The sequence below is a fragment of the Sciurus carolinensis genome, chromosome 2, assembly GCF_902686445.1.
Source record: "Sciurus carolinensis chromosome 2, mSciCar1.2, whole genome shotgun sequence".
NCBI classification, from domain to species: Eukaryota; Metazoa; Chordata; class Mammalia; order Rodentia; family Sciuridae; genus Sciurus; species Sciurus carolinensis.
In genome coordinates, this window is record NC_062214.1 from 42970916 (window position 1) to 42986516 (window position 15601).

The 15601-nt window shown below is 38.8% G+C and overlaps 1 protein-coding gene across 3 annotated transcripts in view; it reads left to right on the top strand.

The window, feature by feature from the left end:
- Kat14 (lysine acetyltransferase 14) overlaps positions 1 to 15601 on the top strand; it is a 34125-nt gene that overhangs the window by 5380 nt on the left and 13144 nt on the right. For 2 of the 3 annotated variants that reach the window (XM_047541936.1, XM_047541938.1), the window contains exons 3-6: positions 1320 to 1441; positions 8824 to 9005; positions 11185 to 11604; positions 11815 to 12383. In XM_047541936.1, coding sequence (XP_047397892.1) covers positions 1320 to 1441; positions 8824 to 9005; positions 11185 to 11604; positions 11815 to 12383 — 1293 coding nt within the window. The remainder of the gene's footprint in view (positions 1 to 1319; positions 1442 to 8823; positions 9006 to 11184; positions 11605 to 11814; positions 12384 to 15601) is intronic. The other variant, XM_047541937.1, reaches the window with a different exon arrangement.

The following is a 15601-nucleotide window of genomic DNA, read 5'->3' on the forward strand; positions in this document are numbered from 1 at the left end:
TTTTTTTAAGAGAAAGACTTGAAAAAATCTGTTAATGGGGTGAGTTGTATAGTAGACTGTCTGCAAGTTGTGTGTTTAAGAATGGGGGAAATTGAAACTTAGTGAGATATTAGAATTTCTGAGCCTATTTGGTTTAGACATAAAACCTATTTGGTTTTCTCATAGAATCATTGGGAATTTAATGCTGTGAATTCAGATGTTGGGGGCATTAATTGCAGTTTATCAGACCCCTAAAAGCTGAAGGATTCTCCTGTAGAAAGAAGGGTTATTTAAGAAATTTTTTCTAGATTCTCTGTCCTCTTTTCTGTTCCTTTGGCCCAAGATAAGTTATAGTTATTATTAGGCAGAAAACATGGTTTTGAATATCTTATACAGTTTTGTCCATGTTCATAAAAGTATATATATAAAGCATCTACATAAGTGTAAGTGCAAAGAAATGTGCGTATAGAGCTGGGATTGAACCCCAGGCCTTGCCCGTACTAGGCATGCACTCTGTGCCTGAGCAACATCCTTAGCCCCTAAAAGTGTTTATTTCTTGATGGTGAATTTCAAGTGATTTTTACTTTCTTCTTTGCTCTTTTCTGTGTTATTAAAGTATTTTACAATGATCTTGTGTGATTTATATTTCTGGTAAATAGCTCCCTGTTCAGGGCCATGAATCCTTGTCTATAAAAATAACTAGATTAGGAGTTTGCACACTGAGCTCTGGGGGTGACTTGGATCCCTCCGTGTGTGGGCTGAGCAACCAGGCCTTTTTAGTTCTCTGCCTTTTGTGTAATGGGGATTCCATTTGAAGGAAGGTTTCCATAGCTTACAAATGGCTAAATCACTGAGTAGATGACCTCTAACATTATTTTCAACTCTGAAATTCTGATAATTTTGTTTTTGCCCCATAAAGATCATTGAAAAGTATATATGCAGGGCTGATTTTCAAAATATTTTATAAATGGTAGCATCATTAGTCAGAAAATGCTGACTGGAGTAGGAACGTGACTGGCCAGTAGTTAACCCTTTATTTAGGACTGCGCTGTGTGGTGGATGGGGTGCTTGCAGCAATGCCTGTTCATCAACCCTCTGTTGTAACTGAGCTTAGCCATGCATCTATGTGTATAACACTGCATATGATTAAAAGATTAGTGATATCTTACAAAATCAAAAAAGGAAAAAATTCTACATCCAGAATATTTCAAGGTATCATCCTTCCCTTGTTCCCCCATTCCTTATCATTCCTACTCAGAATTTAAAACAATGCTTTCCCCCCTTCAAGGTTAACATCCCTGATCATGCTCATCTCCCGGCTCCTCTTTCATTTGTTTCAGGTTGTCATGTTGGCAATGTACAACTTGTCTCTGGAAGGAAGTGGACGTCAAGGTTATTTCAGGTGGAAAGAAGACATCTGCTCTTTTATTGAAAAGCATTGGACTTTTTTACTAGGGAATAGGTAATGCGATTTTAAAAAATCTTATGCTTAAATGGTGTATAAAACAAATATATATGATTTGAGACAGCCTAATGTAGAGATTTATAGTATTTATTCCTGGCAATTACAAAGAATTTTTGAATTCCAGATTTTTTGTTGTTGTTTACGTTTTTGTAGGGTAACCAGGGATTGAACTCAGAGGCAATCAACCACTGAGCCACATCCCCAGCCCTATTTTGTATTTTATTTAGAGACAGGGTCTTACTGAGTTGCTTAGTGCCTTGCTATTGCTGAAACTGGCTTTGAACTCGAGATCCTCCTGCCTCAGTCTCCTGAGCAGCTGGGATTACAGGTGTGTGCCACTGTGCCCTTCTGTTATTTACTTTTTTAAGTTAGAAATACTTGTTTATGAAAAATCAGAGTGGAAGTATATGCTATAAAATTATGGGCTTCCATAGTTCTCTCTTTCAACTTCTGGAGGAAAGTGTTGGTTTCTACCACGCATGATATTTCTGAAGAAATAATTAGAATGTTAAAAAAATTGAGGGTTTTATTAAATGGGGGCTGCTCAAGAGGTGGAGGAGTAAGTATTTAACTTGGAGAAATGGGATTGTGATGTCCTTTTAAAATCAGTGACTTACAGGTCAGAAGAAAAAAGGTAATGGCAGTTATTTCCATTGCTCTTAATTGAGTCTTGTATTATTAGTATTTGTTTTTATTAATTTGGAAAGGTAAAAACTCTTGTATGCTTCTTGGTATTTGTATTGCTTAGCAAAGTTTGAGTGCATTAACGTGCAAATGGTTTACTCCTTAATTCCTCTTTTTATAATTGTACTTTAATTTTTGCTGGAGAGTATACCTCCTTTGGTTCATCAGACACAGGGTTGAGCATCTGCCTTAGGATGCACAGGCCCTGAAACCATTTGTTAAAGGTCTGTGCCAATTTAACAAGGATTTTATTGCTATTAGGGACTAGTAAATTTGCTACTTACTTTGGTGAATTTTGTTTGAGATTCTGATTGTGTCTGAAGTCCTGAAAAAGATTCTTGCATAGTTAGCTGGGTTTGATGGCACATACCTATAATCCTAGCAAGAGGCTGAGGCAGGAGAATTGCAAGTCCAAAGCCAGACTCAGCAACTTAGTGAGGCCCTAAGCAACTTAGCAAGACCCTGTCTCAAAATAGAAAGGGCTGGGGATGTGGCTAAGTGTAAAAGATCCCTGGGTTCAATCCCCAGTACAAAAAAAAAAAAAAAAAATCTTGCATAGTAAGGTCAGTGTAAACATGACAAAGCTTCTGATAAACTTCAGGTCAAAGCTGGGAATTGTACTTGTCCTTATTAGACTCACCACAGCCTCTTTTTCCTTGAGTGTTGAGTTATCAGTTTGGCTCAGGTTACTGAGGGGAAGGGAAGGCAGTGGAAAGGAGGAGTGCCCTCTGAAGACTTGCTGTGAGAAAAAAAATAGAATAAACTCAGAACATTTTACAAAACAGGGTTATTTTAGTTATTGAGTTTTTTAGTGCTGAGAGGAGAACTGACACTATGACTAGCTCTTTCTCATAAGGAAAGAAACACTTGTCTTAGTTTAGTGCTTTAGCACTATTTATGGAACTTAATATACCCCATTTATAAGGGACAAGAAAAGGGAAAAAACTGGTAAAATTAGATCTTGGAATTTTTTCATGATCTCTTGAGTGCTGTTCTATTTAGTGGATTATCTTCTGGAAAAAAATTGGATTTAAATAGCCTGTTCTTAAGAATATTGTCAGATTTTAATAGAAGTTGTTCAGTTTCATTTGTTCTTTTCTAGAACATGATCTGAAAGGAATCAGCTAAAGCTTTTTTTCTTATTAACCTTCCAGTGAAAGGCATTCAGTGCTCTCCAGCTTCTATGTAGTTTAACTATTAAACTAGTGGTATTTGTCTATATTGGTATATCACTCAAATTATTATTTACTGAATTTTCCTATTTAAATTCAGTCACTGATCTGGACATGGTGGCACATACCATAATCCCAGCAGCTCGAGAGACTGAGACAGGAGGATGGCAAATTCACAGCCAGCCTCAGCAATTTAGCAAGGCCCTAAACAATTTAGCAAGACCCTGTCTCCAAATAAAAAATGAAAAGGGCTGGGAACATGACTCAGAGTAAGTACCCCCTGGGTTCAATTTCTGGTTCCAAAAAAAAAAAGTATACAAGAGCTTAATTACTACAAGTTAATTGCCCCATTGTGTATGTGATTATTTAATCTACTTATGCAATCCTGCCTTGAATTCTTGTAGAGGGTATAGTTTTGATTACTCTTATCATATTTCACTGATTTTTAGATGCATAATTTTTCACATTTTTGACATTTCTGATAGCTGGATATATCTTACAGTTGATGGTATGTCATAATTTAAATTGGTAACCAACTCTTTCACATTTGTACATAAACTGGTGTGTCTTAAAGTCAATGAATGTTAGATTTAATGAAATGCGATAGAGTACATTCATATGAATTACAATTCAAAACACTGAGAAGGGTCCTGAGAAAATGTTATAGGAAGCACCAGAAATTTGTCTCCCCACCTAGGCATTCTACAATTGCATTTATAGAATCTGTTTCCGATAACTATTTTGGAACTATGGAGTCCAATGAAGTCTTGCAACTTCTAGGGGAAGACTTGGACAATAAATTGTGATTTATTATGGTCAATTTTAGTTCTTAGCAGAGTAGCAGCTACCCATCTGCCACCTTCAGCCCTGGTATAGGGAGCTATGCACTTGTAATGTTTGTTTTATTTGTTTTGTTTGGTACTGGGGATTGAACCCTACTAGGAAACTTTACCACTTAGCTACAGCCCTAGTCCTTCTCATTTTTTATCTTGAGCAGGATCTTGCTAAGTTACTAAGGCTGCCTTTGAACTTGAGATCTTCTGCCTCAGCTTCCTAAGTTGCTGGGACTACAGTGTATACTCAAAGAAATTGAAAGCAGGGCCTCAAAGCTATGTTCACACTCATGTTCATAAAAGCATTATCAAAATAGCTAAAATGTGGAAGCAACACAAATGTCCATTAACAGATGAATGAATAAGCAAACTGGGGTATATACATAAAATGAAATATTATTCAGTCTTTTTATTTATTTTTAATTTTGAGACAGGGTCTTACTAAGTTGCATAGAGCTTCACTAAATTGGTGAGGCTGGCTTGGAACCTGTGATCCTCTGCCTCAGCCTCTGGAGTAGCTGGGATTATAGGCCTGCACCTCTGCACCCAACATTATTCAGTCTTAAAAAGGAAGGGAATTCTGGCACATACTACAACATAGATAAACTTTGAGGACATTATCCTCGATGAAATAAGCCAGTCATAAGAGTACTGTAGGTTTCTACTTATGTGAGGTAGAGTAGTGAAAATTGTAAATAAAGAAAATAAAATGGTGGTTGTCAGGGTCTGGGGAGGACAGAGGGGAGAATTGGGAGTTATTTGTTTAATGGGTATTGGATTTGTTTTGCATTATAAAAAAGAATGTTGAAGCTGGGTGGTTGTGATGGTTGTGGAGGCTAGAAGTCTGAAATCAAGGTGTTGGTAGGGTTAGTTCCTTTTGAAGGCTGTGAGGGACAATCTATTCCAGGTCTCTTTCCCAGCTTTATTAGCCTTAGGCAATCCTTGGCTCGTAGATGGCTTTCTCCATCTGTCTTCACATCATCTTTCCTCTGTACTCGTGTCTCTGTGTCCAAATTTCCTTCATGAAGCCACCCGTCCGATTGGATAGTATCCATCCTAATGACCTCATCTTAACTTGATCCTCCTGCAAAGATACTGTTTTCTCATTCATAGGTCCTGGGGGTTAAGACTTCACAACATCTTTTTGTTGGGGGTAGTAATAATTCAATCCATGACAGTGATCCTTAACTTTATGAACATTTAAGTTATTCCAGCTTTCCCCCATTTAAATCAAACTTGTAAATTTTCTTATGTGTACATGTTCTGTATTTTTGAGGTTAGAAAATTCCTGAGGTCAGAGGATGCACATATTTTGGATATAAATTATGAAAGTAACCTCTTGAAAGTTTACTCCCACTAAATGGATCAGTGCTCACTTCGTAAACTTCTATCAACAACACATTAGTTTCTAAAATCACTTGAGTCTTTGTCAGCTTTTTGTTTATTTATTATGATAACAAAACAACTAAATTTACCATCTTACCTTTAAAAAATTTTTTTTTTTTGGGTACCAAGGATTGAATCCATGGGTTTAATCTTATACTCATCATTAAACATTTACCATTAAGCCACATTTCTAGTTCTTTTTATTTTTTGATACAGAATCTCCCTGAGTTGCTTAAATTAAGGTCTGGCTAAATTGCTGAGGCTAACCTCAAACTTATAATCCTCCTGCCTCAGCCTTCTGAGTCTCTGGGATTACAGGTGGTCACCTCCATACCTAGTCCATTTTAGCCATTTTTAAGTGTTGCAGTTAAGTGGTACTAAGAATATTCATTGTTATGCAACAGATCTGCAGAGCTCTTTCATCTTGCAAATCTGAAACACTGTATCAGTTAAACAACTTTCCTTTTTCCCCACTTCTTAGCCTCTGATAATCATCATTGTACTTTCTGTGAATGTGACTTTTCTAGGTACCTCATAGAAGTAGACTCATACAGTTTTTGTCTTTTTTATGACTGACCTTATTTCACTTAGCATACTGTCCTCAAAGTTTGCCCATGTTATAGTCTGTAGTAGGATTTCCTTCCTTTTTAGAATATTGTATGTGTTGTGGGTGTGTGTACATGCAACTTTATATATTGGGGGTTGAATCCAGTGGTGGATGCTTCACCCTTTACCACGGAGCTGCATCCCCATCCCTTTTTATTTTTTATTTTGAGACAGTCTTGTTAAGTTGTCCAGGGTGACTGCAAACTTGGAATCCTCCTGCCTCAGCCTCCAGAGTTGCTGGGATTATAGGTGTGTGCTACCACATCCACCTACATACAACGTTTTGTTTATTCATTCATCCCTACTTGGACATTTGGGTTTCCTCTGTCTTTGTTGATCGTTTTTGAGAAGCTGAAAAGTATCATTTCTCTTTCTAACCTTACTTGGTAAGTCTAACACTCCAACCTCCAATTATCTGTTGGGCAAAGTGAGGTTTGGGGACCCCTAAGGCTCAAGCCATCCATTCTTAGGTGTTATTCAATCAAAATGGCATATGTAGAAGAGTGGTCCTTAAGCTTTTTGATCTCAGGATCCCTTTACACTTAGACATTACTGGGGATATCAAATAGTTTTTGCTTATGTTGAGTATAGCTTTTGGTATTTTCTGTTTTAGAATTTGAAGCAGATAATTTTAAAATATTTATTAGCCTGACTTAGTGGTTCAAGCCCGTAATCCCAGCAATTTGGGAGGCTGAGGTAGGAGGATCATAAGTTCCAAGCCAGGCTCAGCAACTTGGCAAGACCCTCAACAACTTGTTGAGACCCCACCTCAAAATAAAAAGGGCTGGATATATAACCCAGTGGTAAAGCAACCCTGGATTCAATCCCCCAAACTCCTCCAATTTTTAAAATTAATTCATTCATAAAGAATAATAACTAAAATATTTCTTGATAACATATTTTTGTGAAAAATATTTTCCAAAACAAAAACAATACCAAAAAAAGTCACATTGTTTCCTATATTTACTGGTCTCTTCAATGTCTGCCTTGTAGAAGATGTGTTGTGTATTGAATATCATGACATGCCTTTGCTGGAAAACTACTATACACTTGAAGGCAAAAACATCTTAGTTTTGTTATGAAAAGAATTTTCATCTAATATATTCCTGATAGGCTTTGGCCCCAGGGGTCTCAGGGCCTCATCTTGAGAATTACTGGTACAGCCAAGGCACTGAGTAATTTTGGGTCAGTCATTTTGAAGGCATGATATTTCACGTCTTTTTCTTGTTATTTCTTGAAACCATGATGGCCAAATTAGAAAAGCCTTCCTTTGAAAGAATTTTTTTTTTTTTTTTTGGTACCAGGAATTGAACCCAGGGGTGCTTAGCCACCGAGCCACATCCCCAGCCCTATTTATATTTTATTTTGAGACAGGGTCTCACTAAGTTGCTTAGGGTCTTGCTAAGTTGCTGAGGCTGTCTTTGAACTTGCAATCCTCCTACCTCAGCTTCCCAAGTTGCTGAGATTATAGGTGTGCACTACCTTCCCAGGCAAAAGAATGATTTTCAAGTGATGGGTGGGGCAAGAAAACAAGTAGAGTGGTTTCTACCCTGATTTTATTCCTTGGGTGAGACAGAGGGATTTGGAAAGTTTAAAAAAAAAAAAAAAGATCGTAGGAGAGGTACTCTGGGACCAAGGCTAAGGTTTGAAACTAAGTTGTTATTCTCTCCATTTTAACTTCCCATTACTGTGAAGGAATACCTGACATAGGCTACTTACGAAATAAAGAGAGGTTTATCTTAGCTGAAGATTCTCATAGTTTCAAGTCCAAGATTGTGTGGCCCTTTGTTTGGACCAGTGGTCAGGGCAGCACATCATGGCAGGATCATGTTAGTGCAGTTGGTCACATCTCAAGCCAGGAGCAGAGAGAGAGAGAGAGAAAGAGATCGCACACCTCCAGTGACCTAAGACCCACCTCTTAAAGGTTCATATTACCTCCCAATACCACTATGCTAGGGATAGAGTCTTTACACATGGACTTTGGGTGACACTTATCCAAACCAAAAAACACTAAAGTGTTTATTTAGAATTTCTGGTAGTTCACTTATGTTTTCAAGATGGAAATAGAATAATTTCCTTTGAAAGAATTTTCAACAGGAACTTTAATAGTTGATCTTTTGTGTGTATGTGTTTATCATATATGCTGTCTGTATTTGTGGAGCATACTGTGTAATTTTATTACCATTTTTGTATATCAAAGCAAACTGGAGCAGACTGAGAGATGCTTCCATCTCCCTGGATAAAATGAGCCATTCACCAGCACTAAGGATTAACATATATCATAAACTGCCCAGTCTTGGAGTTATGCTTGTTGTATGCTTTATTTCTTGAAAGCTGTGCTCAATTCACATGTAAAAGCAGTTTAAGTCTGTAGAATCCTATAGTCATGATGAATGTGATAAGAACTGTTTTACATGCTTTGTTTAAATTCTTTCATTCAATCCTCATAGCAACCTGTGGGGTAAATTCTATTATTCTTATTTCACAGATGAGGAAACTGAGACAGCTGATGGTAGAGTGAGGATTTGAAGTTAGTCAAGACTCCAGAGCTTCTCTCTTGACTCTTATGTTCTGTTTCTTCAACAATAGGGGGGTTCCATAGCATGTCACAGGCTAGGAGGCATACATAGAGTGTATTTGCTATATAATAATGATCAAACTCAAGTGCTAATAGTTTGTAAATTCTTGGACTCTTTAGGAAAAAGACTTCTACGTGGTGGAGCACAGTAGCAGGTTGCCTCAGCGTGGGAAGTCCTATGTACTTTCGTTCAGGTGCTCAGGAATTTGGAGAGCCTGGATGGTGGAAACTTGTTCATAACAAGCCCCCAACAATGAAACCTGAAGGAGAGAAGTTGTCTGCTTCCACTTTGAAAGTAAAAGGTACCACTGTGAGAACAGCGTAAAAGGTGCAATTCAGAGCATAGCAGGTGTGAGCACAGGAAACAGTCCTGCTTTTACCAGCCATAGCTCATCCATCTCTGGAGCTACTCCACTTGACAGTTTTATGATGGCACTGTTCTCATATGCTGTAAATAAATGCTACGTAAAACAACATTTTATCACTTCTTAATCAAGTTACCAGTTTTATAATTTCCTTTGGTGTCTGAAAGGTTCAGTGGTTTCAAACTGATTTCTTTCTAACTTTTTATTATAGAAATTTAAAAGCATACAGAGGCAAAGAGAATACTATAATTCATTCCCTTGTTTCTTTCACCTTACTCCAACAATAGTAGCTCCGTGCCAGGTGCAGGGATGGAGGATCACAGGTTCGAGAACAACCTGGGCATTAGCAAGATCTTGACTCAAAATTAAGAAACAACAACAAAAACACCAGAGTTGGAGATGTAGCTCAGAAGTAGAGCACTCCTGGGTTAAATCCCTATTGCCAATGAATAAATAAATGAATAAATAAATAAATACGTAAGTAAGTAAGTAAATACATACATACATACATCAGCCCATCTTGTTTTATGTAGATCCTGGAACTTTTCCTTGGCCTTTGCTTATTTAGAAGCAAATTCCAGGCATCAATATTTTATTCTTAAATATATCAGTAGGTATCACTAAGAAACAAGGATTTTTTTCCATTTCATAACCTAACCATAGTGCTGTTTTACATTTTTTTAAAAATTAATAGTAATTCCTTAGTATACTTTGATCTAATTTTTTTTTTTTTTTCTTTTGGCAATACTGGAAATTGAACTCAGGGCTTCATGCATGCTGGGCACACACTCTACCACTGAGTTACATCCCCAGCCCTGCCCCCCCTTTTTTATTAATTTTTATTTTGAGGCAGGTTCTCACTAAATTACCTGGACTGGCCTCAAACTTGCAATCCTTTAGGCTCAACCTCCTGAGTAACTGGGATTACAATCATGTGTCATTGTAGCTGGCTGGCTTCTGAGTTTTTTTAATCTAAAAATTTTTAATGAGCTTTAAAATTTTTCAACATATAATGGTTAAATATCAAATAGTTTTGAAGTTTTTTGTAAAGTCTGAAAGTTTACCCTCTCCCCATTACAGTTTAACTTCCCAGAGTAAGCATTATTGTCTCTCATGAATGCTTTTAGAGATTACCTCTGTTATTTTAAGCATTTTTAAAAGCATAAACACTATAATACTTGTTCCCCATTTCCCCTCAGTATACCTTGGACATCTTTCCATTACAATACATATAGATTTACCCGATGTTCCTTTGTTTCATTGATTCTGTTATATGGCTGTATGATAATATATTAAGCCATTCCCCTTTTGATGGACATTTTGATTGTTCTACCCTTTTTTATTGTTGTTACTTTAAACAGTGCTTCAGTTGCACAAATTTGTGTACGTGTACAAATTGCAAACAGTTGCTGTATCAAAGGGCATATTAATTAAAAAATTTTGTCAGTATTATCAAATTACCCTCCAAACAACTATCTTAAAACTTATCCTCTACCAGGGCTGGAGTTGTGGTTCATTGGTAGAGTGCTTGCCTAGCATGCATGAGGCACTGGGTTTGATTCTCAGCACCACATATAAATAAATAAAAAATTAAGGTGCATTGACAACTAAAAAAAAATAAAAATAAAAAAAAACTCATGCCCTAGTAAAAAGTCATGAAAATGCCTATTTCCTCATACTTCTGTTGAGCATTATCACACTTTTAATGTTTACCCATTGTAATAGGCGAAAGATAATGTTTGTTTAGATTTGCATTTTAATTTTTTTCTTAAGAGATATCTAATTCTTTTAGCATAAGGCATTCATCAAACATTTCTCTATATTGAACATGGTTCTAGGTTCACAGTAATACATTACAAAAAGAAATCAACGTTGAATAGTTATTTTAAAAGTTGTGGCACATGTCTGTAATCCCAGAACTCTGAAGGCTGAGACAGGAGGAATGCAACTAACCTTAGCAACTTAGTGAGGCCCTGAGCATGTTAGTGAGACCCTATCACAAAATAAAAAATAAAAAAAGAGCTGCAGATGTAGTTCAGTGGTTTGGTGCCCCTGGTTTCTATCCCCAGCACCCAAAAAATAAAATAAAAATAAAAGTTGGATGTTTATTTTCTAGCAGCCTCAAAACCAACATTGGATCCCATCATTACTGTTGAGGGACTGAGAAAACGGGTGAGCCGGAATCCTGTGGAATCTGCCATGGAACTAAAGGAGAAAAGGTCTCGAACTCAGGAAGCCAAAGACATTAGAAGAGCTCAGAAGGAAGCAGCTGGCTTTCTGGACAGGAGCACATCTTCTACCCCTGTGAAATTTATAAGCCGAGGCCGCAGGCCAGACGTGATTCTTGAAAAAGGAGAAGTAATTGATTTCTCATCCTTGAGCTCCTCTGACCGCACCCCTCTAACAAGCCCATCTCCTTCTCCCTCTCTGGATTTCTCTGCCCCAGGGACTCCTGCCTCTCATTCTGCCACGCCTAGCTTGCTTTCAGAAGCTGATCTGATTCCAGATGTGATGCCACCGCAAGCCCTGTTTCATGGTAAGACTTACCTTCCTCAAATCTTTTATCTTGGGTGTGGTGTTCACCTCATGAGCCATGTACTCTGCCTTCTTCTTTCCTATGTCTTTCTTTCTTTTTTTCTTTTTAACTTTTGTGGTTCTGGCTATTGAACCCAGGGTCTTGTACTGAGCTACACCCTCAGCCTCTTCTTTCCTGTGTCTTGATAATACTGTTTTATATTCTGTGCAGATGATGATGAGATGGAAGGTGATGGGGTCATAGACCCAGGGATGGAGTACGTCCCGCCCCCATCTGGGTCAGCAGCTTCTGGCCCAGTGGTCGGAGGCAGAAAAAAGGTCAGAGCACCTGAACAGATAAAGCAGGAGATAGAGAGTGAGGAGGAAAAGCCTGACAGGATGGATGTTGACAGTGAAGACACAGATTCAAACACATCTTTGCAAACAAGAGCTCGAGAAAAGAGGAAGCCTCCACTGGAGAAAGACACAAAACCAAAAGGGCCCAAGTATACTCCTGTGAGCATCTATGAGGAAAAGCTTCTGCTCAAGAGGTTGGAAGCCTGTCCCAGTGCAGTTGCTATGACACCAGAAGCTCGGAGACTGAAGCGGAAATTGATTGTCAGACAAGCGAAGAGGGATAGGGGATTACCACTTTTTGACTTGGATCAAGTTGTTAATGCTGCTCTTCTGTTAGTTGATGGGATTTATGGAGCCAAAGAAGGAGGAGTTTCCAGGCTTCCAGCTGGACAAGCCACGTACCGAACTACCTGTCAGGACTTCAGGATCCTTGACCGATACCAGGTGATGTGAGCGTGCACTCTAAAACCATTGGAGGTGGGGTGGAAGTTGGGCAGGTAGTACCTGGCAAGTGGACGTGGTTACACCTGACTTTTTTTTGGGTAGTGGGGGTTGAGCCCAGGGGTGCTTTGAGCCACATCCCCAGCCCTTTTCATTTTTATTTTGAGACAGGGCCTCACTAAGTTGTTAGGGCTAAATTGCTGAGCCCTGAGTTGCTGAGGGCTGGCCTTGAACTTGTGATCCTCCTGCCTTGGCCTCCCGATTCACTGGGATTACCAGTATGTGTCATCATGCCTGCTATGCTATGGCTTTTTAAATCATGAGTAATTTTGAGAGAGAAGAAAAGAATAAGGGAGGAAAATGCAAAAATTGCCTGGCTTTGTTTCAAAATTATTTAATACATCTGAGTTTTTCTTTTCCACTGAGCATTAGCATTCAAGACACAACCTAGAAGATTTTTTCCTGGCTTTCCATCTCTGATGGTACCTGTACACGTCTCAAGTCATGATTTTTTTTTTTTTTTTTTTTTTTGGTACCAGGAATTGAACCCAGGGGCACCTAACCCCTGAGACACATCCCCAGTCCCTTTTTGTATTTTATTAGAAACAGGGTCTCTCTGAGTTGCTTAGTGCCTTGCTAAGACTGGCTTTTGAACTTGAGATCCTCCTGCCTCAGCTTCCTGAGCTGCTGGGTTTACAGGCATGGGCCACATGCCCAGCCAAGTCATGATTTTGATTGGCAGATTTGTTGAGGGTGTGCAGTGTTCCAGACACTGTGCATAGCAGGACCTGCAGGTGTGTAAACATCTGCATAGTTAGGGTACACCATGAAATGGCAACTGAGGTGTCAGTGTTGGGTCACCATCGCTCAGAGTGTTCACTGGAACCCAAGCTCTGTGAGTGCTCCAGGAAACAATTAATTCCACTCAGAACTGCTAGGGCTTCCCACAAGCAGGTAGGATAGGTCCGTTTCTCTCTATCTTTGCTAGCACTCAATACTACCAGCATGTAAGGTTTGCTAATCAGATGGTTAGAAAGTAAAATCTTGTTTTCTATTTTGTTTCTTTGGTTATAGGTGAGGTTAAACATTTCATGTTCCCTAGTTTCTCACACTGTGAATTGCCTGTTTAGAATCTTTACATTTTTCTGTTTTCTTCTTTTTCTCTGGAAGGTAATGGGATCTTCTCTTTATTGCTGGTGGTCTGATATTACTCATTGATGTTCCAGGCATGGGACTTCTTTCTTTTGTTGTGCTGGGCATTTGGCTTGTGGGCCCTTTTGATTTGACACTCCTTCCTGAGTTCTGGAGAGTCTTGATTTCCTGTCTTCTATTTTCTGTGCTCTGTTTTAGGAACACCCCTATTAGTTGCACATCCCTGTAGACCAGGGATTGGCAGATTTTTATATAAAGGCAGTAAATATTGTCAGCTTTGTAGGCCACACAGTCTAGGTTGTAACTACTCAATGCCACTGGTGTGATGAGAAGCAACCATAGTGAATGACTGTCCTAGAGAAACTTATTTACTAAAATGGGCAATGGCTGGATTTGGCCTATGGGCTATAGTTTGACAAGACCCCTAATCATTTTAATTTTCTTTTTTTTTTTTTTTTCCACTACTTTACATCTTTCTTTCCCTTTGAAGTATTAACCTGCCTGCCTGCATTCCAGGAGCCAGGTGGGGAGTGACCAGGAGCCTACCTATCCTTAAGGAAACCGCTCTGACTCTCCCTGTCCTCCAGACAGGCCATACTCAGCTTGGTTCCCTGTGTCCAGAATCTCTCTTGAACCTCTCCGAAGGGTCCAGTCTTCTTCCCATGGAGGGAATGATAATTTCCTACATATGAGTAAACAAAGAGCCTCTCATTCCATAGTCCCCCCACCTGCCCTCAGCTTTAGCAGAGCCTGATCCTGCTGATGTCTGTGCTTTTCTGAGGCTGTGGTGTAGATCGCCCTGTTCTCAGCCTGTCTGCACTACAACCTGAGGTTTTTAGCTTTCTTTGGTCTGTTAAGTCATTTGCTGTATATTGGTATGCTTTTGTTTATAGTTATCTGTTGACCTGTTCTTCATTTTTGCATATTTGTGTTTTTAATCCCTATGCTTTATTTTTTTTTTTAACTGTGAAATGTGTCATAGAGATAGACTAAGGCACAGAACATATGGCTATATAGAGATGAATAAAATAAATGCCTGCTTATCTATCTCCTGGGTTGAAATACAGTGTTACAAACACCTTAGAAGTCCTCATGTGCATATCCTATTCCCCTGAGAGGGAGCCACTCTCTTTCAGTGTGAATTATTCCTCTGCTTTTTTGAATGTATATATTTCTAAACAATGTACTTTGAGTTAAAAATAAATAAACTAAGCAACTGGGTATGGTGATGTACACCTATAATCCCAGTTATTTGGCAGCCTGAGGCAGGAGGATCGCTGGTTGAGTCCAGCCTCAGCAATTTGGCAGAAACCTATTTCAAAATTAAAAAACAAAAAACTTTTATTAAAGGGAGGATAGCTCAGTGGTAAAGTGCCCTGGGTTCAACCCTGAAGACAAAAGTAAAAACAAACACTGAGCAACATACACAAATCTAACTTCAAGGAAATTGCCACTTTTAGAGAAAGGCTCTGGAAGACGATAATGCAAAACAGGGTTTCTGAATCATTGTTTTGGATTAGTTGTGTCTTTCAAAAGGATCTGTTGACATCCCAACCTCTGTTACCTGTGAATGAATGTGACCTTATTTGGAAATAGGGCTTTTATAGATACCATCATATTAAGATGAGGTTATTCTAGAGTAGGGTGGACCCTTAATCCAATCCAACTGATGTCTTTATAAGAGAAGAGACACTTATTGGGAGGAGGCCACATGAAGACAGGCAGAGATTAGTGTGATGTGTCTTTGACCCACCAGACCCCAGGGATTGCCAGCAGCACCAAAAGCTAAGACAATGTTATAGGACAGATTATCTGGTAGTGCATTCAGAGAGAGCCTGGCCCTGCCCACACCTCTGGATCTGAGACAGTTAATTTCTTTTTTCTTTTTTCTTTTTTTTTTTTTGGTGCTGGGGATAGAACCCAGGGCCTTACGCTTACAAGGCAAGCACTCTACCGACTGAGCTATCTCCCCAGCCCCAGTTAATTTCTTTTGTTCTAAGGCACTCAATTTATGATACAGTTAGCTTTTTGTATCCATGGATAAGGAACCCACAACTGCAAATTGAAAA